This window comes from Saccharomycopsis crataegensis (assembly GCF_037102585.1).
Source record: "Saccharomycopsis crataegensis DNA, jcf7180000000072, whole genome shotgun sequence".
Lineage (NCBI taxonomy): Eukaryota > Fungi > Ascomycota > Saccharomycetes > Ascoideales > Saccharomycopsidaceae > Saccharomycopsis > Saccharomycopsis crataegensis.
In genome coordinates, this window is record NW_027043819.1 from 296,926 (window position 1) to 322,827 (window position 25,902).

General features: G+C 37.7%; 7 protein-coding genes across 7 annotated transcripts; 2 read left to right on the forward strand and 5 right to left on the reverse strand. All coding sequences in view use genetic code 12, as the record gives it.

The window, feature by feature from the left end:
* Positions 1-87: 87 nt before the first annotated feature.
* On the reverse strand, positions 88-5,325 carry UFD4 (putative ubiquitin-protein ligase UFD4; the record flags this gene model as incomplete). The annotated part of the gene is made up of 1 exon (XM_064993730.1): positions 88-5,325. One exon carries the CDS (start codon positions 5,323-5,325, stop codon positions 88-90), a length of 5,238 nt encoding a protein of 1,745 aa, XP_064849802.1.
* A 968-nt stretch (positions 5,326-6,293) lies between these two features.
* Positions 6,294-6,989, forward strand: MRT4 (ribosome assembly factor MRT4; the record flags this gene model as incomplete). Its single annotated transcript, XM_064993731.1, has 1 exon — positions 6,294-6,989. One exon carries the CDS (start codon positions 6,294-6,296, stop codon positions 6,987-6,989), a length of 696 nt encoding a protein of 231 aa, XP_064849803.1.
* Positions 6,990-7,384: 395 nt separating this feature from the next.
* Positions 7,385-8,469, reverse strand: DASC09_001290 (Ran family GTP-binding nuclear protein; the record flags this gene model as incomplete). Its single annotated transcript, XM_064993732.1, has 2 exons — positions 7,385-7,966; positions 8,398-8,469. The coding sequence occupies 2 exons, from the start codon at positions 8,467-8,469 to the stop codon at positions 7,385-7,387; spliced, it is 654 nt and encodes a 217-aa protein (XP_064849804.1).
* Positions 8,470-8,860: 391 nt separating this feature from the next.
* On the reverse strand, positions 8,861-9,364 carry SRB7 (Srb7p; the record flags this gene model as incomplete). The annotated part of the gene is made up of 2 exons (XM_064993733.1): positions 8,861-9,238; positions 9,323-9,364. 2 exons carry the CDS (start codon positions 9,362-9,364, stop codon positions 8,861-8,863), a joined length of 420 nt encoding a protein of 139 aa, XP_064849805.1.
* Positions 9,365-12,187: 2,823 nt separating this feature from the next.
* DASC09_001310 (Zap1 protein) lies at positions 12,188-14,905 on the reverse strand (the record flags this gene model as incomplete). Its single annotated transcript, XM_064993734.1, has 1 exon — positions 12,188-14,905. One exon carries the CDS (start codon positions 14,903-14,905, stop codon positions 12,188-12,190), a length of 2,718 nt encoding a protein of 905 aa, XP_064849806.1.
* A 1,177-nt stretch (positions 14,906-16,082) lies between these two features.
* SGS1 (ATP-dependent DNA helicase SGS1) lies at positions 16,083-21,122 on the reverse strand (the record flags this gene model as incomplete). Its single annotated transcript, XM_064993735.1, has 1 exon — positions 16,083-21,122. The coding sequence occupies one exon, from the start codon at positions 21,120-21,122 to the stop codon at positions 16,083-16,085; it is 5,040 nt and encodes a 1,679-aa protein (XP_064849807.1).
* A 2,443-nt stretch (positions 21,123-23,565) lies between these two features.
* On the forward strand, positions 23,566-25,440 carry NGR1 (Ngr1p; the record flags this gene model as incomplete). The annotated part of the gene is made up of 1 exon (XM_064993736.1): positions 23,566-25,440. One exon carries the CDS (start codon positions 23,566-23,568, stop codon positions 25,438-25,440), a length of 1,875 nt encoding a protein of 624 aa, XP_064849808.1.
* Between the last annotated feature and the right edge of the window lie 462 nt (positions 25,441-25,902).

Below are 25,902 nucleotides of genomic sequence, written 5' to 3' on the forward strand. Positions count from 1 at the left end.
ATGATCAAAAGTTAAAAGGTATGCAAATGGAAATGGAAATGGAAATTGAAAGAAAATAATTTGAAACAATATTATAGAATAGTAAGCTCAAGATAATAAGAAAGCCCCCAAACCTTCATTGATAGCCTGTATAATACGCTCTCTCATTTTTTCCTTGCTTGAGTACTCAGGCAATTTCAAATAATTAGCACAAGTCATGACACTTGGTAAGAAATCATCTGCACTCATGCCATCTTCGCTTGGCTTTCTTACTACGGTGAACTCTGGTCTTAAAGCTTTGAACCCACCAATAGGTAATTTTGGAGACCCAGTTAAAAATTGTAAAAACTTTCTTCTTTCATCTTTGTCAAAACTGACCATAACTTCGAGCAATCTGACAAAAGATTCGGAATCAGTGTTATAGCCGTGATTGGCATGGATTGAAGAACACAAAGTTTCAAATGACCAGTCTTCTTCCCCGTTACCAAACATTTCAATTAATTCTGTTGGGGTAAAAATGGTGACCGCATTATAAGGAATAACTTGAGAAAAACCTTCAATAAATGCTTTAATTTGTCTGCAAACCCCTCCCCCAACAGTTGCATCAATGACTTTGCTAATGTAGTCATCAACATTAGACATCATCACTGGGATGTCTGCACCGCCATCAACTAGTTCAAAATCAGGATAGCCTGGCAAAACAAAACTGAGAGACAAGTCTTCCAAAGTGGCACCATCAACTTTAACTTGATCTGGGTATGCATATAATGTTGCATTTTCCTCATATTCATCAATAAACTTTTGGAGGTATTGCAAGGAGCTAGCCAAGTCCTTGTCAACAACTCTGAGCCTATCAAACAACACAGATCTAATAGCCCCATCATATTCAACGGCACCTGCTTCATCGATGAGACCCGCAATTTGGAAAAATACTTCATTGAATGCAAAATCGACTAATCGGCCATCCAATAATGATCGGCCAACTAACTTACCTAGCATTTTGAATAACGAAAGAATTTTCTTTCCGATAGCGCCAGATTGCATGACGTTGCTCATTGGAGCAGGAAAAAGACCATTCTGATACATGACGTATGAGCTGTCAGTAAGATTATCCAATGAGCCTCTCCACATCTTCAAAGATTTCTTTTGGAACTCCTTAGAGATAACAGAGTAAAATTCGAGGGTTGGGCCTAAACCACTACCTTCTTCATTAAAGTATTCGATTTCAAGAACACTTGAATGAGAAGCATATAATTCTAATAATTTGATACCGCTTTGCAATATATGTTTTCTGGAAATCCTTATCTTGTGTCTATTAGGTCTTCCCAATTCCGCTATAGCGTTGTTTGTATTGGAGTTGGATTGACTCTCGTTGTTCTTTAATTTCCATTTTTCAATCAACCTTGAGTATCCAAAAGAAGTTGAGTGCAAAAAGAAAAGTCTAGTGTTCAAAGGAAAGATGAATGGGAACTGTCTGGTGATATGAACACTCCAGCCTGGCAAGGTTCCACTGACCACAATCAAAGGCTCCTCGAGTTGTCTATTGAGCTTTGCAGTCAATTTCCAATTTAAAAACAACGAATCGTTAGCCCCTGAATTATTTTTCACCAGATTGTTGATGAGGAACAAGCATTTCAATAATTTCAAAATTTGGACACTCGAAGCATCGCCCAATGCCTCCAAGTCGTTAGAGCCAGTCTTGGAAATATATTTTCCATCTTCATGAATCACATCAGCAGGGCGTTCAGGAGGCTGGCTAACTCTTCTGAACTTAATAGCATGAGTAGTGTTCCAAATATTACTGGTATTCACATGACGCAAAGTTCCCTCGTTATTTGGGTCCATTTGAAGTGACTTATAAATCGCTCCATATATTGTGGTTTCTAAAGGAACAACCTCACCATTGATGCTAAATTCCAAATACCATTTATCACTTGGGTTTATATCAGCTGAATCTTCGCCCCCATCTTCTTCTTCATTATCCTCTTCGATGGCACATTCGGCAATCTCATCATCAGCTGCCGCATATTCTTCATCAATATCATCAATAATTTCATCGCCATCAGCGTCTGATCTGCTATCATCTCTCACACGAGAATTTATTGAGGTCCTTCTGCTACTGCTAGAAACCCTTCTCTCATTGCCGGAACTTGTTCTATTAGTAGGAGAACCGAATACAGCATCTGTTAATCTGGAGAACAATAAGATTCTGTTTTTCAAAAAGTTGTTAATCGATTTGAAGGTCGCAACAGCATGTGTAGACAACATTAAAGTTTTATAATTTTCTGGTAAGGAGCCACTTTCATCATCGCAACTTAAGCGCAACTTGATTTGTTTCGCCATGGAAAGCGCTTTATTAGTAGAACTTTGAGAGTCACGCAATCCTGCGTTGGAACTACCAGAAGTCAAAATTTCAAATGATTCTACTCTACCCAATCCTTCCTGTAATTTGTTTACCAACAAATTCAAAGGAACTTCCTCACCCACAAACTGTTTCCTCACAAAAATATGAATAAAACTGTCGCAGCATGGAGAGCCCAATCTGCCAACACAGTTTGTATTATTGGCACCAAATATGATGTTAAGGGTATCAATGATTCCAGATGATATTAATTCATAGCTGGAAATCACAACACCGTCGGAATCCAAACTCTGTGCTAATTTCTTCCATAAACCAAGCCATTGATCATAAGAGTAGGTTTTGATCAATTCAGAATTCTTTAATGTGGTAACCACCTCCTTATGAAGCTTAATATGAGGTAACATCTCCAATGAGCTAGAATGTTTAGCATTAGTATAATCTTGTGAGATACTGGACAATAGCTCAGCGATCATATTAATCATGGCAATATCATTGTGACCTGCAAAACTAAAATTATTTGCATCAACATCAGCCAAATTATTTTCATTTTGATAGTGGCTACTTCCAAACCTATTGATTGCGAACTCAACATCATCATCTTCGTCGCCGTCGTCGTCGTCGTCGTCGACATCAACATCATCATCATCTTCTTCTTCTTCGTTGTTTTCGTTGTCTACATCGTCTTCTTCATTGCCTTCTTCCTCCTCTTCATTTTCGTCTTCATCCTCTCCTTCATTCTCATTGTAAACACCTTCCTCGAAATTGTTACCTTGTTCCTCTTTGGTACTGTTTTCATCATCAGGGGCATTACCATTATCCAGTTCGATATTAAGGGCTTTGCTATCCGCACGGTTATCACTTTCACTATTATAAGTTTCCAAAATTTTCAAGCAAATGTCATGCAGCGTAGAAATATTGGAAAACAAACCTTCTCTATCAAATTCCTTCAAAAAGATAGATGAATATTTTTTTGTAAACAAATCAACAACGATCAAGGTGCCTAGAAACAAGACGTACAAACTAGCATTTTTGCGCACTTCTTTGGCAGGATGATTTATGTTGGCAGATGAAAAATCATTTTCTAAAGCATTCTTGGCCTGAATCACAACAGACGTCAATAGACTAGTTATTGAATTAATTGACTGTGGTCCAGTTGAAATCTTTTTGAAATTAGCAATACTGGCAAGTCTGATAATTGCCAATAAAATTCTTCTTCTAACTTCAAAATCAACAGAAGCAGAATGCATATCAACCAACAATGGCAAGGCATGATTTGCAAATGAGTTCAAATCATTAGAGTTCTTTTCAGAATTGAAGAGTTCTTTTCTTTCACTGTTAATTTTTGATCTAGCGTCTGTTAACATCGAAAAATAACCGCAGAATCGTGAATATTCTTCATTAGAATCAACCGTAACTACTGGGAGCAAAGAACAAATAAAGTTCAAAACCTTAATGAATAAATCCTTCAGAGTTTTCATGAGGACTTCAATTGAAGATGATTTAGCATCATAGTCCCTCCCTAGGGCTTTATTGAAGAATTTTCCAACTTCACATTCGTTAATCAACATAAAAGAAATCTTAGGGGAAGCCGAAGATATGCTAGCCAAAGCAGTCAATGATTTGTTAACTGTCGCAAGATTTAGCACAACAGTTGATGAACTGCTAACGCCGTCGCCCTTGGTAGATTTCCTTGATGAAGAAGCTGAAATGATATCCAACATGCGCCTAAGCAACTCTGGTTTAACCAATTTTTCCAAAGATAGTGGTGAATCTTTGAAGCTATTAAGGATACCACAGATCGCAACTAATGCATTCTCAACAGCAATGGTATCAGAATACTCAACAGCAACTCGTGACAAAATTGGAAAAACCTCATTGATTGAATCAAGAGAATCACCCTTGATGCCAACGCAGGAATTGGCAGCAATGATCAATGCTTTTCTTTGGGCGTGTATAGTAAAGAAATCAAGATATTGAACACATGCACTTAAGCAACCCGTTGATAAAATTCTCTTTCCGCTACTTCTAGAAATGACTTCAAGTGTCTGTAAGCATTGCTCAGCCAAATCAATATAACTGATCTCCATCAATTTGGGTTGAATTGCCTCGATTGCACCAACCGACACAAGGGTATAGGCATAATCTGGATTAACTTCCCACAAATTATATATACATCTGCAAGCTACTAGCTGGACTTCTAATTCACCAGTGAGGAATGGATCATTCAAGATTGATATCAAGGCTTTGGATAATTTTGTGACTGGAACCCCTGCTTCTGTCAAACTGTTCGTGACTAATAGCCTATCAGATAATTCATTCAAAGTTTCTAGAATGAGGAACGGGTCGTCGCGGCGCGATAAGCCATCAATCAAGCCATTAATTCCTGAAGTTCCACCGCCTGACAAAGCACTGAAAAAGTTCGCAGCTTCAGGGAACATTTCAGATAACAATCTTGACCTTATATCATTGCCACTAATTCTTCCGCTACCAGATCCGTTGAACGGATCAAATGCACCGTCCTCGTTAATTTCTTCTTCCTCGTCTTCATCGTCTCTTCCTTCATCTTCATCATCTTCTTGTTCATCTTCCTCGTCATGGCGTTGATTGTAATGATAGTCTTCAGTATCATCCATATTCTCATCGCCATCAGAACCATGATCATTCTCATGGATGAATTCTGATGCATCATCTGAACCATAATGAATCGAACGCTTATAATATGAGTTAGACATCAGTTTGTCTTCATCCACTTCGTCTCCACTGGCCGATTGATCATTGCTGAACGATTTTGATTTCTGATATTGGTGGGAAAGTCTCAATAGTCCTTCTTCTTCGGAAATGTCATCGTCAGCATTTGTCATGTCCACGTCTTCATTCCTCGATCTATGCATTTTTTCGTCCTTCATTCTTTGTGTATCTTGAGTATCACCACTTTCTTCTAGTACTCTAGTCTTGGATGCCTTAGCATCTCCTTTTCCTGACATGCTTTCTATATTTCGAAACAATCGGATTTAGTCGGCTTCTTGAGCTTGTGTGTTTCTGATTCGTCTTGAGCTAGAGTTATCTACGGTGATCAAAAGAGCTCTGAGGAAATATAATTCAATGCTTGTAAATATCACAGCTTGTTGAATGCAAGTTATTATCTGATGTTTGCCACCTTTGTGATTGTGTGGATCCTGTAACCTTTAGAGTAAGAAAAGAAAAAAAAAAAATTAAAAAAAAACCAACAGTTCTTGCGGCACTATTTCCGTTCCAGTAATTCTATTATAATTAGTACGTGAGTAGCGAATATCCTGGAATAATCACCAAAATTTGACTGGGAATGAAAGTTGCACAAGTAGACAGGGCACCACCCAAATCAAGTATATGGCGAGATGGGATTGGCGCTGAGAGGAAAAGATAAAAAAAACCGGTAATCTGATTTACATGCGGGTTACCACCAACCAGAGACAGCAGAAGTTCACACACAACTGAAGTGGCGAGCATTATTCTTTATTTACAGTGTGGATTTATTACAAAGAACAGGCGATGGTCGTCGATTTGTTATCTTTTTCAATTGCATCGTCTTTTCAAATTGATGCATCAACTTGAAAGCACCACTCACAAGAGTTATCTATACGTAACCACCACCGGTTTCTACAAAAACATAATTAGTCAATTTTGGGAAACACAACCCAAAGACCACCAAACAATAAGAGTAAGTTGGGGCTCCGGGTATTTCCAAGTAGCTTAGAAAGAGGGAACTGCCTGGCCGTTGTTTGACCGAAGGACCGCCTGCGAAACCACAGATCATCTTCCAAATACCGGGTAAGCTCATCAACAGAGGAAAAAAAAAAAAAAAAAAAAAATTCTGCTGTTTGAATTTTTTTCACTCCTGTAAAAAGTTACACTTTTCTAACCTTTAACCTTTACTCAATAATCATATAGTTATTGTTTTTCCCTTCACTCAAAAATGCCAAAATCAAAGAGATCCAAGCTCGTCAGTTTGACCCAAACAGATAAAAAGGGCCGTGACAATAAAGAAAGAATCTTCGATGAAGTCAGAAGTAATTTGGATACTTTCAGATATGCATGGTTATTGAACCTCGATGGTGTGAGAAACCAAGTTCTTCAAGAACTTAGATCAGAATGGGCCGGCTCAAAACTTATCATGGGTAAGCAGCGTGTTTTGCAAAAGGCTCTCGGTGACACTATTGAAGAAGAATATAAAGAAAACTCTAGCCAATTATCTAAGTTGTTTGATGGTGTTGTGGGGATACTATTCACCGATGAAGAACCAAAGGTGGTTAAAGACTATTTCGAATCTTACTCGAAAAACGACTATGCTAGAGCCAACTCTAAGTCTCCTATTGATTTCACTATACCTCAAGGGATTGTTTACTCTAGAGGTGGTCAAATAGCCGAAGATGAAGATATTCCAATGCAACATACCATGGATCCAACAATGAGAAACACTTTCAAACTTCCAACCACTATCAAGAAAGGAAAAATTTTCTTGGAAGAAGAATACCCTGTTTGTGAAAAGGGTGAAACTTTGGATGTCCGTAAAGCTTTGATTCTTAAGCAGTTTGGTGTTGCTTGTTCGGAATTCAAAGTGGGATTGTTGGCTTACTACGATAACAAAACTACAAGCGTTGAAAAATTATAAAATAACTAGGCAAAAAATTTCCTCCTCATGTTTTTTTTTCTTCTCTCTCTCTCTCTCTCTCTCTCTCTCTCACTGCTTCATGTTCATTCATTAATTATATTTTATGTACCATTATCTGATGTCATTTTGTTGATACTATCATAGAAATATATGTCTGTTTCTAGTTTTCTTTTTATGTCTGTAGAGCCTTGCTACACTACAATTTGTATTAAAGAAAAAGAAAGCAATTTATACACTTATATTACTGAGGAGAAGTGACAGCTATATATCGAAGTTTATGAAACAAATGAATTAATTTAAAATATAGATGATAATAGCCCTTTTTTTTTCAACAAATTCCCCCAACAATGAAACAAACAACAATGAACTAAAGAAAGACCATTTTTTCAAACTGCTTATAAATCTTCATCTTCATCTGGCAATGGCAAAGCAGCGGCGCTGTCCATTTCCTTTTGGTATTGTTCCATCAAGTTGCTGTCAACTTGGACTTCTGGTGGAGCCAAAGCTGGAGCGGCAACGAATTCCAATTGAGAGTCACCAGCCAATTTTCTGGCCAACCACAAGAATGGCTTTTCAAAGTTGTAGTTAGACTTGGCAGAGATATCGTAGTATTGCAAGTTCTTCTTTCTGTGGAAGGTGATGGTCTTGGCCTTGACCTTTCTTTCCTTAACATCAACCTTGTTACCACACAAGACAATTGGAATGTTTTCACAAACTCTGACCAAATCTCTGTGCCAGTTTGGAACATTCTTGTAGGTGATTCTGGAAGTGACATCGAACATGATAATACCACACTTACCGTTGATGTAGTAACCATCTCTCAAACCACCCAATTTTTCTTGGCCAGCGGTATCCCAGACATCGAACTTGATTTCACCAAAGTTAGTGTAGAAAGTCAATGGGTGGACTTCGACACCCAAAGTGGCGATATATTTCTTTTCGAATTCACCAGTCAAGTGACGCTTGACGAAAGTGGTCTATAAAAAGAAAAATTGTTAGTATTGATATCACCCAAATGCATAATTTTTTGGCAAAAATAAATAATACCACAGATGACGCCAAATGCAAATACTTCATCGACAAAATGTACAATCTCATCAACAACAAAACAAATCTATATAAATATGGGTGAAGAGCTTAGTTGATGATATTTTGAAGCAACTTATTTCTTATTGTGATTCGGATTAAACAATAACAACAATAATGGTAAATCGCGACAATAAACAACCCCCTACAATCAACACACCATTGAGAAGCTAAGTACAACCGCACTTAACCTTATTATAGAAGGCATTTGCAATAAAGAGAAGCCAAATTGTCATGACTGGACACAATAATTAATCATCTTCTAATTTAGCATCAGCCGTGGCAATTAAAAAAAATGGCTAAACAAAACAACACAACATACTTTACCGGTACCACCATCACCAACCAAAACCAACTTGAAGGTTGGAACATTACCAGCGTTATCAGCAGACATCTTGAATTATAACTTTCGTTTACAAAAGATTCACAAACAGATGGAGAGTGCACTATATGTGATTAAGGACAAAATCCACGAAAAAACTTTCACTTTTTTGTTCCACTATTTTTTTTTCTTGCTTAAGAAAAAAGGAGAAAATCACAGAGGAAAAAAAAAATTTAAAAAGTCACCCGGTGCCGCCACCCGCTCTGCGAATAGCAATGACTTGCGACACGTGAAAGTTTGCCCAATTAGTAAATACCTAATATATTATATAATACACAAACTACAAACATCATCCTCATGCTCCTCCTCTTAAATCGCCACTACGTGCGTGGTAAAGAGCATTGACTGCTCAATTCATTCTGTACTTTTGCAATCATCAAAAAAGTTAAAGACAAGAAAAAAATCAACTGAATCTCGCGGTCTCAACAATATCATCACTAACGCTGTTGATCATCAGGTTACACCAGTCAAGAAGGTTGTTCTTCTCCTTTATAGCTTTCCTTCTCTCCTTTTGAACTAATAGCAACTCATTCTGTAGGCTCTCAATTTTATCTAGCTGGTCTTTTGTCGACACGCCAATACCCGGTAGCGACTCTATAATTGTGAATATCTGTCGGGTCTTTAATATTATATCAGTAGATAATTCATTCATAGTATCCTTGAATTCTTTAGGATCAGCAACATTTGCGTCTTTATCCGCCATTTTTTCTTCATTATCTGACGGTTCATAATCGTGATTCGTGTTGACGTAGTTTATTGTTGCACAGAATTGTTCAAGAAGCTAGTCAGGTTAGTTATAAATCACTTGAGTATTGAAAATAGTAGCCTTTTATTTATTTTTTTTTCCAAGCCGAAACCAACATACCTGATCGAGGCATATCTGTAACTGTGTCAATCTGTCTGCCATTTTTGAAATTGGGCGAAGAATATATTGCTTTATTTTGAGATATTGAAGCTTCTCATGTTGAGAGTCTGTATTGTTTTGGAGTTTTTTTCCTCTTTCCCCTGCGTGCGTATATGATCTGTGTCACGTGTATTTGGCATAATTCAATCTCTCTATTATTGTCGACTTTTGCGATTATGGCTAGTAGGGAAAGTCTAAGAATATCGGATTTAAGATCATTCTGGATTAATATAAACAATAACTTAATAAAGTTAACAACGTAGTAAAATATAGTGATTGAATAATGTGCTGCCTCTCTAAAAGCAGTAGTGAGATAATAAGGTAGAATGAGTAAGTAAAATAGAAAGTAAGAAAATTTAGGTTAGAAGTAATGGTGTTATGGCTACTAGCACTCAAGTGTGTTGTTAGCAAAAAGTGTACAAGTACGACTAGTACACCTCCTCCCATTATGAGTGAATTGCATTTTGTTTTTCCGATATATATTTGTAGAATTGTGTGTTGGTTTGGGTTATTCTCTGAATTTGAGTATTCCGCTCAATTGTTCAACTATTGGTGCTAGTAATTAATATTTAACTGAAACATATTTTGCTTTAGGTTATTGACACCCCCTCACCCATAGTTATGGCTCAACAGGTATAATACTAAAATCTCGTATGCCAAAGATATGGCAATATATATTACTGCTATAATTGACTTCCTTAATAGCTCATTATAAAAATAACGTAACCAAGAAATTGAAAGATTCGCCCATCCCAAAATATCGCTCCAAGTGTTCGTAATTTTATTTGATGACATGAGAAAATATGAAATAGGTATATTGCCAAAGCAGTTCTAGTTGTAAAGATAGTGCCTTCTTTTTTCTATTTTAATTTTGCGATATTTCACTCCAGGAATATAATCAAAACGAACCTTTTTGAATTCAAGGAGAAAGTAAACATGTATTCGGAAATACAGACGCTACGACCTTCTAAGATTATTCTATTCTTATTATCAATATTATGGTAAGCGTTCAATGCAAATTTTAAAGAAAGAGTTCTGATTGGCTCTGGTATTTCGAATTGTAATCTCTGAGATAATACACTTTTGTGTGGATTTTCTATCTCCTTGAAAAACGAAACCTCATGATCGGAGTGGTAGGAAGTAACTCTGACCGCTTAGCGGTGTCAATTTTCAGGTTCCTCTGCTGGATTAGAAAGCTATTTCAGGAACTTAACCAGATTGCCTTGATTTTAGATCTTCGCACAAAATTTACCAGCCTGGCTTGTAGTATTTGAGGTTAATAGCTTGGAAGTATACAAGTTGTAACGTATGTCATGCTCAAGGTATCACTATACTATTGTTAATGTACTTCTAGGACGCATTAGTTCACTAATAAATTATTATTAATAATAATTCTTCGTAGAGCATCCAAGCATTTCGAAGAATTCCCTTTTAGGTTCTTGAACATGGCAGGATATTCTATTACTTTCTATCATCTTTTATTATCTTCTATTATCTTCTATTATCTTCTATTATCTTCTAGAAATATCTAATAGTTCCAAGAGAAGATCGAACTTCTTAAATAGAGCAGTCTTTCTTGTCTTTCCATTTTATCATTCTTATTTTAGAGGACACGCTTAAACCTTTACAAGATGTTTATACTTACTTTAACAATTTATTTTCATTTCATTCGATACAACCATTAGTAGATCGAATTATGGTATATAATCGAAAATAAAAGGAGTAGTGACTAGTAGTAGCAATGTGTCCAAGGGCTAAATAGTCTTTAGGGCCCATTAGTCGAGCGGTGTAATGTTACCAACCTCTTCTCATTAAGCATTCTTTGGATAATTACAATTAAATGTGCTTTCCTAAGTTTCCTTCGACCGGCTATATATATAGCCAATAATCTTAGAGAAAACATTGGATCTGAGTAACAACCCTTTGGATAACCTACACAACTAAATGAAGGTCTTGGACAACAGTCATCAAGGATATAAGTTCTCTAACTGGAATTCATGTTTATACACTGGACTATCAGGAATTGTTATTTATGAGGTTTTTTTACTAAAAATAATTTTGTCATTGATTGTCTGGAATTTGAAGGTAATTTGTCGTGGTCAGGGGGTATCCGTTATAATTTTTTTATGACCACCCAAACAGATCAAGAAGGTATGATAGAGATGGAGATATTGTACCAATGAATTTTCCATTCTAACTGATCTTTTTTTTTTTTTTCAAAAAAACAATAATCATTATGATGTTAAAAAAACAACAAACAAATGAATTGAAATCACCACATTTGCAGAGCGAGCAAACTATGACACATACTTCTATAGAAAGTAATAAATGACTATCAAATGTCTAGGGATCCAATCTAGATAGTTGTCATTAAGTACGATGAGTATGCTTTCTGCCAGGCAGTTAGCAGGATGCTTACTCTGTAGAAACGGAAGAATTTATTAAATTACAGATCTGCAAGGTTTATATTGATTGTAGTCTATTTGAAAAATCAAATGCTTCGTAATAATCACTCGTAAGAGTGCTTGAGCAAAGATCTTAGTAAATTTTAATTTTCCTAAACTCATGCTACTCACAATTTCTCGTCTTTTTTTTTTTTTTCTATTTATCATTGTCACATTTCATATAACTGTAAACCACTACAGTAAATAACACTGAAAAGCTATCTAATACAAAAAAGGTATGATTATGCAAGGACAAGAAAGAAAGAAAACATAAAAGTAATAATACAAAATCTAATTGAAAATAAAACAACAACAAACAAATAATCAATGGAGAAAACATGACACTCATCAACAAAAAAAAAAAACAAAAAACTCATCATCCTCATTTCCTCATTTTCCTATCACTACTCTCATCATCCTTTCCGTGCTTCAACATGTGGTTTTCCAACTGTTGCAACTTTTCGAAACTCTTGGTACATTTATCACACTTGTACTTCTTAGCATGGGTTCGCATATGTTTTGCCAAATTACTACTTTCACTAAACCGCTTATTACAACCAGGAAACTTGCACGCGAGGGGTTTTTCCCCAGTATGCGTCCGAGTATGGATTGATAAACTTGATGAATTAGCAAAACGCTTGCCACACAATTTGCAATGGAATGGTTTTTCCCCACTGTGAACCCGTTGATGTTGTTGTAACATCGCTTCCACCGAAAAAGAATGCCCGCAAATGTCACATTTGAAAGGTTTGTGTTTTGTGTGAACGTGAAGATGACGAATGATTTTCTGACGCTGGTTGAACACTTTCCCGTTCCGCTCACACCCGTGCCAGTGACAAACGTACTGCGATTTACCCAGACCAACGTGCTGGGAAATTATATGATCAGTAAGCTCCGAAGTATCTTTGAAGGTTTCATTACATTGATGAGTACCATCAGCCGATTCCCAAAGACAAGTAAACTTTTTGGGAGTTTCAGTGGTTGGTTGGACTTGCAGGAGCGCTTGTGGCGAAGGAGGAGTATTATCTATTGATAATTTTGTAGCAGACATCAATGGCATGGAATCAAGTTGATTATTATCAAAAGTTTGTCCATGTTCTTTATTGACGTGATCAAACAACCCGGCGAAATCAAGACTTTGAAAGTCACAATCATCCCATTTACAATTCAAATCATTAACCACACTAGAAATATCGCCCCCCGAAGTTCCATAGCCCATGATTTGCTCAGAATTGTTATCCTGAAATATCTTGAGCATCTTATCAAAAGACGAGGTATCGCCATCCATCATAAACGGTTTTTTATCAGTGGCAAAATGGTTAAATGATGGAAGTAAATGATCTTTGAAAATATGTTGTTGAAAATTTTTAGGGTCGATGGTTGAGGTACAATCATGCCAATGGCACGTTTGTTTCTCCAACGGTTTCATTCTCTTTGACATTGGCAATGATTTCTTTGATTGGTCATCGGTAATCTCCGAAAATCTTCGTTTCGATTGGTCGGGGTTATTATCATTAAGGCCACTTCTGAGGAAACTTGTTGGTCGGGAAAATCCTTGAATGTCATTGAACCGATCAATGTATGAATTTTGTGGAGGGACCGCGTTGATATTAATATCATTATCGGTGAAAAACATATTGTTGAACGAGTAAGGCTGATAATCAAAAGAACGATTTTTATCCTTACCATTCACAGACTTGGGGCTAGGCATGGATACTTTGATATTCTTCAAATCCTCTTGGATATTCATTCCGAACCAATTACAGTTATTGTTAGCATTGGGCTTGATATTTTTAGAGCCCAGATAATCATCTTTGCACAGAATGCAACTGAGTTCGTTTGTCATTGGGTTTAAGATAAAACTGTTGTGGACCGCTTTGTTATTATTATTATTATTGATGAAATTACTATTAACACCACAATCACTATTAGGAGACGTTTCGGCAGTAGAATTCGAAGGAAACTCGACGTTGGACTCCAAGGCAGAATCATAGTTGAAACCATTATTACAATTATGATGGTCTAAGTTATTATTAGAGGGGTTCACAAAAATCGGACAGTTGAATGGTTGTGCGGGATTTGTAGGTCTTTCCATGGTGGTGCCGAAATTGTTATTATTATTATTGTTGTTGTTGTTGCTGCTGTTGTTGTTGTTGTTGTTGTTGTTGTTATTATTATTAACTATACTGCCGTTTGCACCATGATTAATATTATGAATATAGTTATCGCATACAAAGTCATTACACGATACTTCATCGCAAAAATCAAAATCAAAACAGGAGTTTATAAGATCGAGCTCGGACGTAGAACATTGATGCAAATGGTGTTGTTCCGGAGTGCCGTGATCATGATTATGATGATGATGGTGATGATGGTGATGCTGATTAGTAGCACCATTATTGTTATTTGGATCGGTCGTTGATGCTTCGGGTTTCACAACTTTTCTTTTGTGTTCCTTGTCACAACAAATGGTAACTAGCTGAGGCTCAAACGCTTGCAAATAGTCAAGTCCAAGCGTGTTACCATTAGTCGAGGTTGTACCATATTTATTATTATTATTATTATTGAACATCAGCAGAGTATTGTTATCCACCTGAGGTTTCAGCTGGGCACCATTGCCCAAGGGTCTCCACAGTTCTAGCTGACAATTAGAAGAATTTTCTTTATGGACGTGACCGTGTATATGATTATGATCGTTATGACTATACACATGGCCGTAGACCATCTTTCCACGGAGGGCACTCTTATTCTTGAGAGAGTCAAGCATCTTAGAAGTTAGATAGTTTTTTCGAAACAGAGGACTATCAACGGTGGGTATCTTGGTGATGGTTGATGATGATGAACAGTCACTGGGCGTGCCTTTAATTGTGGGCGTTGGCTGTAGATGGCCACCTATTTCATTGAGGGGTTTATTATTAGTAGCAGTAGTCTCGTTGATAGAAGCAGTGATGATATTGGGTATGGGGTCGCCGCTGTTGGGCTTGGGCTGATGGTATTCTTCGAAGCTGCCCCTATTATTTCCATTTCCAAGGCTGCTGCCTTGGCCCAACGTGGGTGAAAGTAGATCGTTATTGAGGTAATGATCGGTGTATTCCAACATTTTCTCAGGGATAAAATAGATAGAAGGGGATGGTTCTGTGATCGAAGCAGTAAGAGAAGAGGTCAAAAGAACGGTACAGAAACTATGAAACTAAACTGCCACACGAAAATCGATCTTCAGTGTTTATTTTTTTTTTTTTTTCTCTCTCTTTCTCTCTCTCTCTCTCTCTCTCTCTCTGTTACTGAAAGTGGACCCTTCCGAGAAATTGTTGGTGGATTAAAATTAATTACTCGACCGGTCGGTCTAACGATGAGGCATGGGATCACATCGCAGTAACCACAAGGGTGTGTGTGCAGTCTGAATCAATTTTTTTTTTTTTATTTTTTTTTTTTTTGTTTTTAGGAGAAAACCGGAAAAAGAAAGAAACCGCCATCTCTGTACACTATCATTATTAGTATTATTATTGTTATTAGATATTTATTTATTGTATTTTTTATTCAAATCCCCCCAAGCTAAGAATAATTATAACAATATGTAGATAGTCGCTTTTTAACAAAACCAATATCATGACGATCATAGCAGCATGGGGTCTCACACATGATAAAATGCTGCTAAAAACCGCCGCAAAAAAAAAAAAAAAAGTTTCCACTACGGATAATAATAATAATGTCAACGCACGTATGACAACTTACTGATACGGTTTACTTCCCGTACTCTCTCTGTAAAGCGTAACTGCTGGCTAATCGAATAGAAAAAAACAACAACAAATAAACAGGAAAACCCTGAGGTTGTTGTATAAAGGTGTCTAAAATATAAGAGAGCCTGAACGCCTCTATCAACACAATATGCATAAGCTATGTAGCGCAGATTTTACATGTTCAGATAAATGTTGTTGGTTGTCAGAGTCAACGAGAAAAACAAAACAAGCAAAAAGGCAACAACAAAAATAACCGCAAATAAGAACAATTATGCTTGTATTATGTACTATGTTATTATAAGTATTGTGTATGCGAAGAAAAAAAATTTGAAACCGCTTTTTGAAATATACCTGTCTTGTTGTCTATCCAGCGCTCTGATGTCATAATAGAGCATTCATATCAAAAGCTACAACCATCGCCTTAAATTATCAAAAAAAACTTCCTGCAATCACTAAAAATCTACCAATGGAACCAATAAAAAGAGAAAGAATAAAGAAAAAAAAAAAATCTAAAAAAAACAAAATTGCAATATATAATCATCAATTATTGCCCCAATAGGGTGATGATCTATTAGTTGTCGTACCAGACTGTCCACTGTCTCTTTTATTTCTATACTTCATTATCAACGATCGGAAATCTGAAAAATATGCGTCGATAGACTTCACATTCGCCCCTTTCAACTTTTTGAACTCAGATTTTGTTGATGGCAATTTGACTGCCATGTCACGTAAGGTTTCATCGCTGAACAATGCCGAACTAGTCTTCATATTGAGCTCCGACATCTTATTCATCCTTAGGTGCTTGAGATCTTGATAGCATTCTTCAGAAAATCGCGGTGGAGAAGAATTGGAAGTTGATAGCACTATTGGGGTTGTCGCTGAGGATTTATTATTCAGTTTCAGCGTCCTGGGACGCTTACTGGAGGAGGTGGAGGTTGACGAAGCAGAGGATTTGGATGGTGGCTTGATAGACATGGCTTTTATAGTGGTCTTCTTTCTCGATCTCGTCGATTTAGAATTCTTTTGCGATGATTTGCTTTCCCTTCTATTAGCGTTAAAGCTATCACCACGACGTGTATTTCCGCCACCACTCCTGTTTGGCTGAAGGCTTCCTCCAGCAGCAAAACTTTGAAATGAATTTTGTTTAAGCATGGACTTTGCTGTGGTGATGGCTGGTGCGCGTTGTTGTTTTCTTTTCGATCCACTTCTGCCACCCGAGCCGCCACTATTATTCATTGAGTTATTAGCAGAGCTATTATTTCCTCTCCCGTCATCCTTACTAAATGACATCTTGATCCTTTCAAGATTATTCAAAACCTTATAACAATTTTGTGGGCTGATCTTCACATAATTGTTGGCAAAACCTGATTTGTTCATGATTGGAAACTCCACCACCAATTGTGATGTGATTAAATGGAAAAAAATACGTTGCAACTCATTTCGGTCCACATCTTTTCCTTTTCCATGATATGGTGATTGATCATGCCCAGCGTTAACAATCTTCCCAATTCTCGACCCCCTGTAAATATCTTGACAATGAATCAATGTGACATTTTCATGTTGGATAGATTTAACCAATTGAAGAATATTTTTAGCATGTTCTGTTACATCCTTGACTACCGAATCTGATTTGTTCAATGACACACAATTATCACATTTCTTTTGGCAATCTTTTTTATCAAACTTTTCATTGAAATACTGCAACACTTGTTGACGCCGACAATCAGTAGAGTTTTCACAATATTGTATCACTTGTTTCAATTTATTCATATGCTTGTCCTTTGATACTGCGTCCAATTCCTTATCTCGATTAATTAAATTGATCAACAATCTAGCATCTTGATAAGTATAAAACAAAATACATTCAGATTCTTTCCCATCACGACCTGCACGACCAGTTTCTTGGTAATAACCTTCAAGAGTTCTAGGTAAAGTTGCATGTATGACATATCTAACATCAGGTTTATCAATCCCCATACCAAACGCAATAGTAGCACAAATAACCCTGACTTTATCTTGTTGCCACCATGTTTGTACTTGAAATCTTTCTTCCGGTGACATCCCCGCATGGTAAAATGCTGCTTTAATCCCAAATCCCATTAGCTGGGCACTAATTTGTTCACATGAATTCTTGGAATGACAATAAATGATCCCCGTCATATTTTTGTATTTAGAAGCGATTAACTGACGTACATCATCGACAAAACCTCTATTCTTGGGCAATAATTGATAAAACAAATTGGTTCTATTGAAACTCTGTTTGAAGAATTCAGGATTTTTCATTTTCAAATTATGGATGATATCCATTCGAACATGTTCATTCGCAGTGGCGGTCAACGCCATAATTGGAATATCGGGATACGACTCTTTGAAGTATTTCAATGCCTGGTAATCTGGTCGAAAATCGTGACCCCAACTACTGACACAATGGGCTTCGTCAACAACAATTCTCGCCAACATGTTTTTATCATATAGTTTTCGAATACAATTCTTGGCCTGATTGCTGGCACTAATCATTTCTGGAGACAAGTAAACAAGGTCTAAAAACCCGTTGACAAACAAATTAAAAGTATGACGGCGTTCTTCGGCAGTACCCTTGGAATTGATATAAGCTGCTTCAATATTTTTTTCTTTCAAATGCTGCACTTGATCCTGCATGAGAGAAATCAATGGTGAGATGACGATCGTTGTTCCTTTAGTCTCCCCCGACTTGACAATGGCAGGCAACTGATAACAAAGGGATTTCCCACCACCAGTTGGCATCAACACAAAAACATCATTCCCACGAAGGGTGGCATTAATTGCTTCCTGCTGGTTATCACGAAACTTTGTTAATTTGAAAACATCATTAAGCTTTTCGCGGACTTCCTTGGACCAAGGATAAACATCATTTTCATCTAGTTGTAATTGATCATCATCCCCGAACGTGCTGCTTGGTACTTGAGTCATTGGTTCACGTTTCAACATTACTTCCACAGGTTTATGAGTGGAGGTGAATTCCGATGGTTCAATTTCTTCTAAATCATCTTCTTCTTGGGATAGCACAATGTAGACTTCACGCTCTTCATTAAAGTTGTCATTAGCTTCATATAAACCAGATTCTTCTTCATCTTCTTCTTCTTCTTCTTCAGGAAAGTCCTCATCTTCTAAGTCAATCACATTGTCATTATCATTTCCTGATGCCGGAGAGTTGTTGTTTAAATTCTCTAGTTCTGTTCTCAATGATTCACTACCTCCCATAATGTGATCCTCTTCTTCTTCTTCTTCTTCATTATCACCACCATCTTCATCACCATCATCCACCTCATCGTCTTCATCATCACCATCAATTTCATCAGCATCACTATCTCCTCCTACAATAAAATCTTCATCCCCATCACTCTCTTCATCAACGACAAATTCTCGATCTTGGGTATTTACCACATCGTCACGCTCATTTTCTGGTGTAAACATAAGTTCCAGATCATCAACATCGTCGGCATGCTTATTAGTTACAGCGGGAAGGCGGTTTTCCTTATCAAATTCAAGATCGGCGCCCTCATCGATATCATCATTTTCAAATTCTGCAAGACTGCTGGAAACCTCAAATAATCTACTCTTTTCCTCGATTTCATGATGATCATCAATGGGATCCCCTAGATCAACATCCTCAACAGGAATAGCATTTTCAGCACTACCATGGAAGCTTCTGTCGTGGCTATTATCATCTTCGAAGTGTATGAGGCCGGGCTTCTTCTGATTTAATTCTTTCTGTTTGGAATTGGCCATGTTTTCAAGTTCTTTCAAATCATCTTCGTCCGAAGTGAAGCCATCTTCATCTGAAAAGCCATGAATTGAAATATCTTTATTCCTGTTGTTTACCAGTTTAGGTGGTCGACTTTGAGACGGCTGAATCCTATATGGCGGTGCTTCATCAAGGGTTAAAATGGTGCCCATCCTTGTTGCGGGTATCTGCGTTCTTGGAATTTCATCTTTTCCAAAATCAAGGACTAGATCTTCTTCCATTTCTATATTGTTTGAGTAATTATCATGCTTGGTAATATTATTTGATATACTAGTAGAGCTGCCAGATGTATTAGACACGATAGTGTTGATTCTTTGGTTTGGGTCATTTTCTATTTCATTGGAAGGTGCCCACAACTTCGCTTTCTCCAATTCCTTTTCTAGGTTCTCTATTTCGAGTTTTTCTGACTGTAATTTTGCATTCACACTTCCTTGCAATTTTCTCCTGATATCTTTATTACGATTCACCTTATCATTCTCACTTAGATTCTTTGAAATAAGATTATCTTCGATTTGCGCCATCATCGAGACTTTTGATTCTAGTAATTTTATCATCCTTGCCTGGGTATTATGAAGCCGCGACAATATTGCAATTGTTTGATTTCCCGACGTATTATGAAAGGTTCCACTTCTCTTTGATATGATTGCGGCAGCTTTTCTTGCATTAGTAAATTTTTTATAGTTATGTGGTGTCCCTTGGGTCAAAGGCGACGGTCGTAGGGTTGCGAGGGGGGTATTATCCCAATTCATATCGCTCGTTTGTTTGTGAGCCCGTAATTCATCCATCATGCTTAAGTCATCACTCATATCACTTAATTCTTCTCCATCTGGAGCCAAAGTAGATCTCTTGTTAACAGCACTATTAGTATTATTTTGCTTTCTAGATTTGCGAATAGGGGTCAGCAACAGATCCCCGTGGTTCTTGATAGCAGTATAAGGTCTTTTGTTGTTCGCTGAGCTATTTTCGGTTATGCTATTTATTGATACTGTAGATCTAGTGTTTCCAACTATATTTGTCTTTGACGAAGTGTTTTTATTTAACAGATCCATAGCCTTGGAAGCCAATACGTTATTGTTGGTATTGTCGGGTATATTAGATGATGTTGCCACTGTCGTAGTGCTACTGAAAGTCCGCCTATTCTTGTTGTTGTTGTTGTTGTTGTTGTTGTTGTTGTTGTTGTTGTTGTTGTTGTTGTTGTTGTTGTTATTGGAATGTCGCGATTCGACTGCATCAACAAAAATATCATCATCATCATCATTGAAACTATCAAAACTAGAGTCATCAGCTTTAGCGTTCTCATTGTCAAATGTCAAATCAATAAAGTCATCAGAATTTTTATCGCTTTTAGGTTGGGGCTGAATTCGCCTATTAGACATAAGGGACAGTCTAATATCTTGCCTCCGGGTCTCAGTGATAGTGGGTTTCCTAGGTTCAGGAATTTTGAATATGTCAGAGTTTGGTGGTTTCGGGCTATCGTTGGCTTTACTATTGGGAGAAGAAGGGGTATTCATAAAAGATTGGAAAGCAGATGCCATTCTTTGGTTAGCAGTAGCGAGACTGCCACCCACTATTTCGCTGATACCATTAGATGTAGCATTTCCTTGGTTATTATTTCTAGATTCTATATTTCTATCATCGTGGTTTGTCGAAGGTGTTGAAACTGGAGGTAAGGCTCGGGTACCGTTCTTGAATAAATCTGCTGCCTGGGGTTGAAAATATAAAGCGGTTGATTTCTTGGGTATATTGGAGCCTTCTGTTTTCAACCAATTGGAATGCAAGGCAAGATTGTCTAGCATTCGTGATGATTAGTTATTATTATTCAAAATGGCGTGTGATGAGATGGGATGAGATGAGATGAGGAACGACCAAAAAAAAAAAAAAAATTGAATAGGAAAAACGGGACAGGAATCCAGATCTATATCTAAATCTATGACTTTATAATGGGCCTAAAATGGTGATATGGTGCCGACATTTATTTCAGAGTCCACGATCACTCAAAGCTATATTCAAGTCTAATAAACCCCAGGATGATGTATTATATTATTGTAACTACTCTAAAAGAAGTCTGAGTGATGGCGGGTAATGTGAAAGTAAGATGTTTATTGTAATTGATATCGACAGTATTAAAGATGAAAAGAGCGATATAAGTTTAGGAACAAGATTACCGGGAATTATTATGGTATGTAGTGATTCAGTATACAGCGGTTATAACTAACATTTGCTTCTGTTTTTTTTTTTGTTGATCTTTTTTTTTTTTTCTTTTCTGTTTTTCGTGTTTTTCGTGTTTGTCGTGTTTTTTGTGGCTAACTAGCGCTCACCCAAAATTGATCTGTGATGATGAAGATATCACTAATGATATTAGAGAAAGGCAGAAGATCCAGGTATTTAGATGTTCTATTCTAGTACATTTACGCTTCTCTGCTTTCTTTTCTTTCTTTCTTTTTTTTTTTTTTGTAGTTATTGGAGTAGTCATCTAACAATTGTGTCATGTCATTTGGGAGGACATTAATGAAGTAATGAAATATATATATATATATATATTCAAGAGGATATTTCAAACAGAAAACGACCAATGTGTCTTCCAAACAAGAAATTCTGTGTGAACTGGACGACAACAAGTATCAGTTTTTGAATAGTGACAAACGGAATGAGGAAGCACCCGCAGCTGTTGCATATTATTATATGTTATTCTATGAGCAACCAATGTAATGATATACAATATATAATATATAATATATGGTGGTGGACAGACAGACAGACAGACAGACAGACAGGGAGTGGTATCATCATAGTGCTACAATATTCATGGGTGCTGTGCGGTGGGTGGTGCAAGAGAAACGGCCGGTTCTGCCTGATTTGACTGTCCCCGGGCAACCGATACAAACCAGGCAGGCAGGCAGGCAGGCAGGCAGGCGGGGGGGACGTCCCGTCATCTGGCTCTCACATGTGCTTGTGCTAACGTGGGTGGCGTTGCAGGATGTCAAACTTTCTGGCATAATCAATAATCCTTCTGTTACAGTGTGTCTAGTTATATATACCATGAATACCACATCCATATATCCATCTATATCTACACCTATCTATTTATATCAATATGTCAATAACCACGTATCAGATCTATCCCATTAAACTTCTCATGCGTAGTCGTAGCAGTTTACGCCCATGACCACCACGACACTCTGGGGCACATTGCAAAAACGGTCTAGACCGGGGCGCAGCGTGTGCAATAATAGCAACCATCACCGCCATCAAACAGTGTCGAAGGAAAAAGACAACAGATAGATATATAATAAATAACACGTTATAAATAAAGTCGCACTAATAATAATAGAGATTATTATTATTATTATTTTTATTATTATTATTATTATTATTCTCTTTCTTCCTTGCAACAGCAGATCATTATATATATATATATATATATATATACGCATTATTAGAAAAACTTGCCAGGGATCTGTTGGGTCTTTTATACTTTCTTTTTTTTCTGATTGATTTTTCAGCTTTTCTTTTTACCTCAAAACACTATTTGCCACTTTACGGTGCCCATCTAACTGTTTCACATTCCCACACCCACTCTCTAACTCCCCAGTTACACACACACATACATACATACATACATACATACACCACTGGGTACTTGCTACTAATACTCCCAAATATTAGCCAACCTCTCTCCCCAGATCTACTTGTCTATCTTTTCTCCTCCTGATTGCTTTTTTTCATTTTTTTTTTTTTTTTTTTCTTAAGCCTCTCCTCTTTCCTGCTGTTTTTTTTTTTTTTTTTTTTTTTTTCCTTCTCTTCTCTTCAGCTGATTGATTGATTGATTTTGTTTAGATTGATTTTGCTTGACTTTTGTGAGGTTTCGTTCAACTAATAATTGGAGTATATTACCCAATCCATTCACATTCCCTCAATTGATCTTGTTTGTCCCTGGCGTGTTTCCCCACTTATTGTTTTATGTTTTTTGGTTTTTGATTTTCGACTTTCTTGTCATCAGATCTTTGGGAAAAAAAAAACAACAACAACGAAACCGTTTGACTTGCTACTACATTTTTGGAATCTTCAAACAGTTATCATCAATCAACAATTGGTCTGTATCTCAAGATATCCCCAAAACAAAAACATCTACAAACTTATCCATCAACTGCACACCATTTATCTTCATTTCATTTCATTTTAGTTCAATTTTTCTTTTGCTTTATTAACAATTAAAAGTACAAACAGATATCAAACACCATGGAACTTCAAACTGAAAATCAGAAAACTGGTGCCATTGCAAGTGCCCCTGCCTCAAACCCCCCAACATCCGGCACCGAAACTAATGCAACCACCGCAACCGTCACCGAAAGCACTAACCCAGATACTTCGAATAACCCTCCAGGACAATTTCCTGTCAACCCAACTGCCATGCCGTCAACTATCAACCCCGTGATCACTAATTCTCAGCCTGAGAACTTCATCACCACTTTCCCCATCCCTGCCCCTCCAGTGGCAACCGCCGCAACATCATCCATCCCCCCAAAGACTTTATGGATGGGTGACATTGATCCTTACTCAGATGAAGAAACTATCGGTCAGATCTGGTCCAATTTGGGTAAGAATGTTCTAGTTAAGCTCATCAAGGCCAAAAAGGGCACCCCTGCCGCCGCTTTGAATACCGGTCATGCCGGGTATTGTTTTATCGAATTCGATACTCACGAGGAAGCAATGATGGCCCTTTCACTCAACGGTACTAAAATCCCTAACCTGAATAATCGTGTCTTTCGTCTTAACTGGGCTAGCAGCGCCACCCTCAGTACCCCGATCCCTCAAAGCCCGGAATACTCACTTTTTGTCGGCGATTTGGCTCCGACAACCACCGAAGCTCACTTGCTTTCGCTATTCCAAGCACATTTCAAGACTGTCAAAACAGTCCGAGTCATGACTGACCCAACCACCGGCGCTTCAAGATGTTTTGGTTTTGTTAGATTTAGCGATGAGCTGGAACGTCGTGATGCCTTGATAAAAATGCAAGGTATCTGGTGCGCAGGCAGACCTCTTCGTGTGGCCTTGGCCACCCCACGTAATGCTAGCGTTTCCAACGTCAATGCTGCTGCCGCTGCCGTCAATATGATGGGAGGTCCTCCAGTGGGAATCCCTGGATCGTTTTCTCAAGATATGATGATGTATAACCCATACGGGGCTAATCCAGCCATGGCGGCTGCAGCAATGCAACAATACTATGGCGGTCCTTCGAACACCCCTGGTCAAGGCGGCCTAAATAGTGGAAATAACTCGGGCGGAAATTATTCCGGGGGCTTCTCGGACCCTAACAACACTACAGTGTTCATTGGAGGTTTAGCTTCAGGGGTTCCAGAACTGACATTGCTTTCCCTTTTTCAGCCTTTTGGTGCTATTATTCACGTTAAGATACCACCAGGCAAAGGCTGTGGATTTGTCAAGTTTAGAACCAGAGAAGATGCCGAGGCTGCTATTGCCGGCATGCAAGGATTTGCCATTGCTGGTAGTAGAGTTCGTCTCAGTTGGGGAAGATCTCAAAATCCTGCAAGAGGTAACGGAAATAATGGCAATGGTGGCAGCAGTAACGGTATGAATGGCCGTAATGGTAATAGTGGTGGGTCAATGGGAGGATTTGGTTCTCTTGGAGGTTATGGTGCCAATGGGTCAGGTATTAATTCTGGAATTGGTGCCATGTCTTCTTCTTTAGGCGGCGCTAATTCTCTTATGAATTCTGGTCTTGGATCCACCGCCAATGTATTATCTAACCCAGGCTTAACTGCGTCTCCTTCTGGTGGGATTGGTGCTGGGGAGATGATGATGCCAAACACTTTACAAGCCTATAATCCTTCTAACTACTATGGATCTCCACAATCCATGGCAATGAACTTGATTGCTGCTAATGCTGCGGCTGCTGCAGCAGCTGGTATGGGTGGTATTGGCGGGCCAACTGGAGCTGGCGGTGAAATGATGTTTGGATTAGGAGGCGGAGGTCCAGATATGTTAAATGGTGCAGGTGACTTTATGTATGGTGGTATGGGGGGATATTATGGAAATCCAGAAGGTGATTACGAAGATGATGAAAGAGAAGAACAGAACGAAGAACAGAATTAATTAAGCTCTCCTAACAGACTTTTGTATTTGTATTTGTCTTGAACTTGAACATCACTTTGGCCATTAGTTTGACCATAAGTTTTGTCATTTTTTTTTTTTTTTTTCTTAAATTTTTCTGTTTTTGCAAGTACACTTTGCTGTTGTTTTATGTTACGACCATTACGTTATGTTGTTCCACGTTTTGTTTTATTATTCCCTTTCTCATTCATTTGTGTTTGCGTTATTGTCTTTCTCTGTGTTGTAAAATGTTTGTTGTCCATGTCCATGTTCCCAAAAACTTCCCCGAGCCGCGCTTCATATGTTTGTGTTTCCTGCTTTATTTATTAGCCTGTCTGAAGCGATTCCTGCTATGTATATCATGTATCCTTGATTTTTATTTTCTACATATCTTCTACCCACAGTATTTTTTCTTTTCTTTTCTATTCTATTCTCTTTTCTTTTCTTTTGTCACTTTTTCTTTCG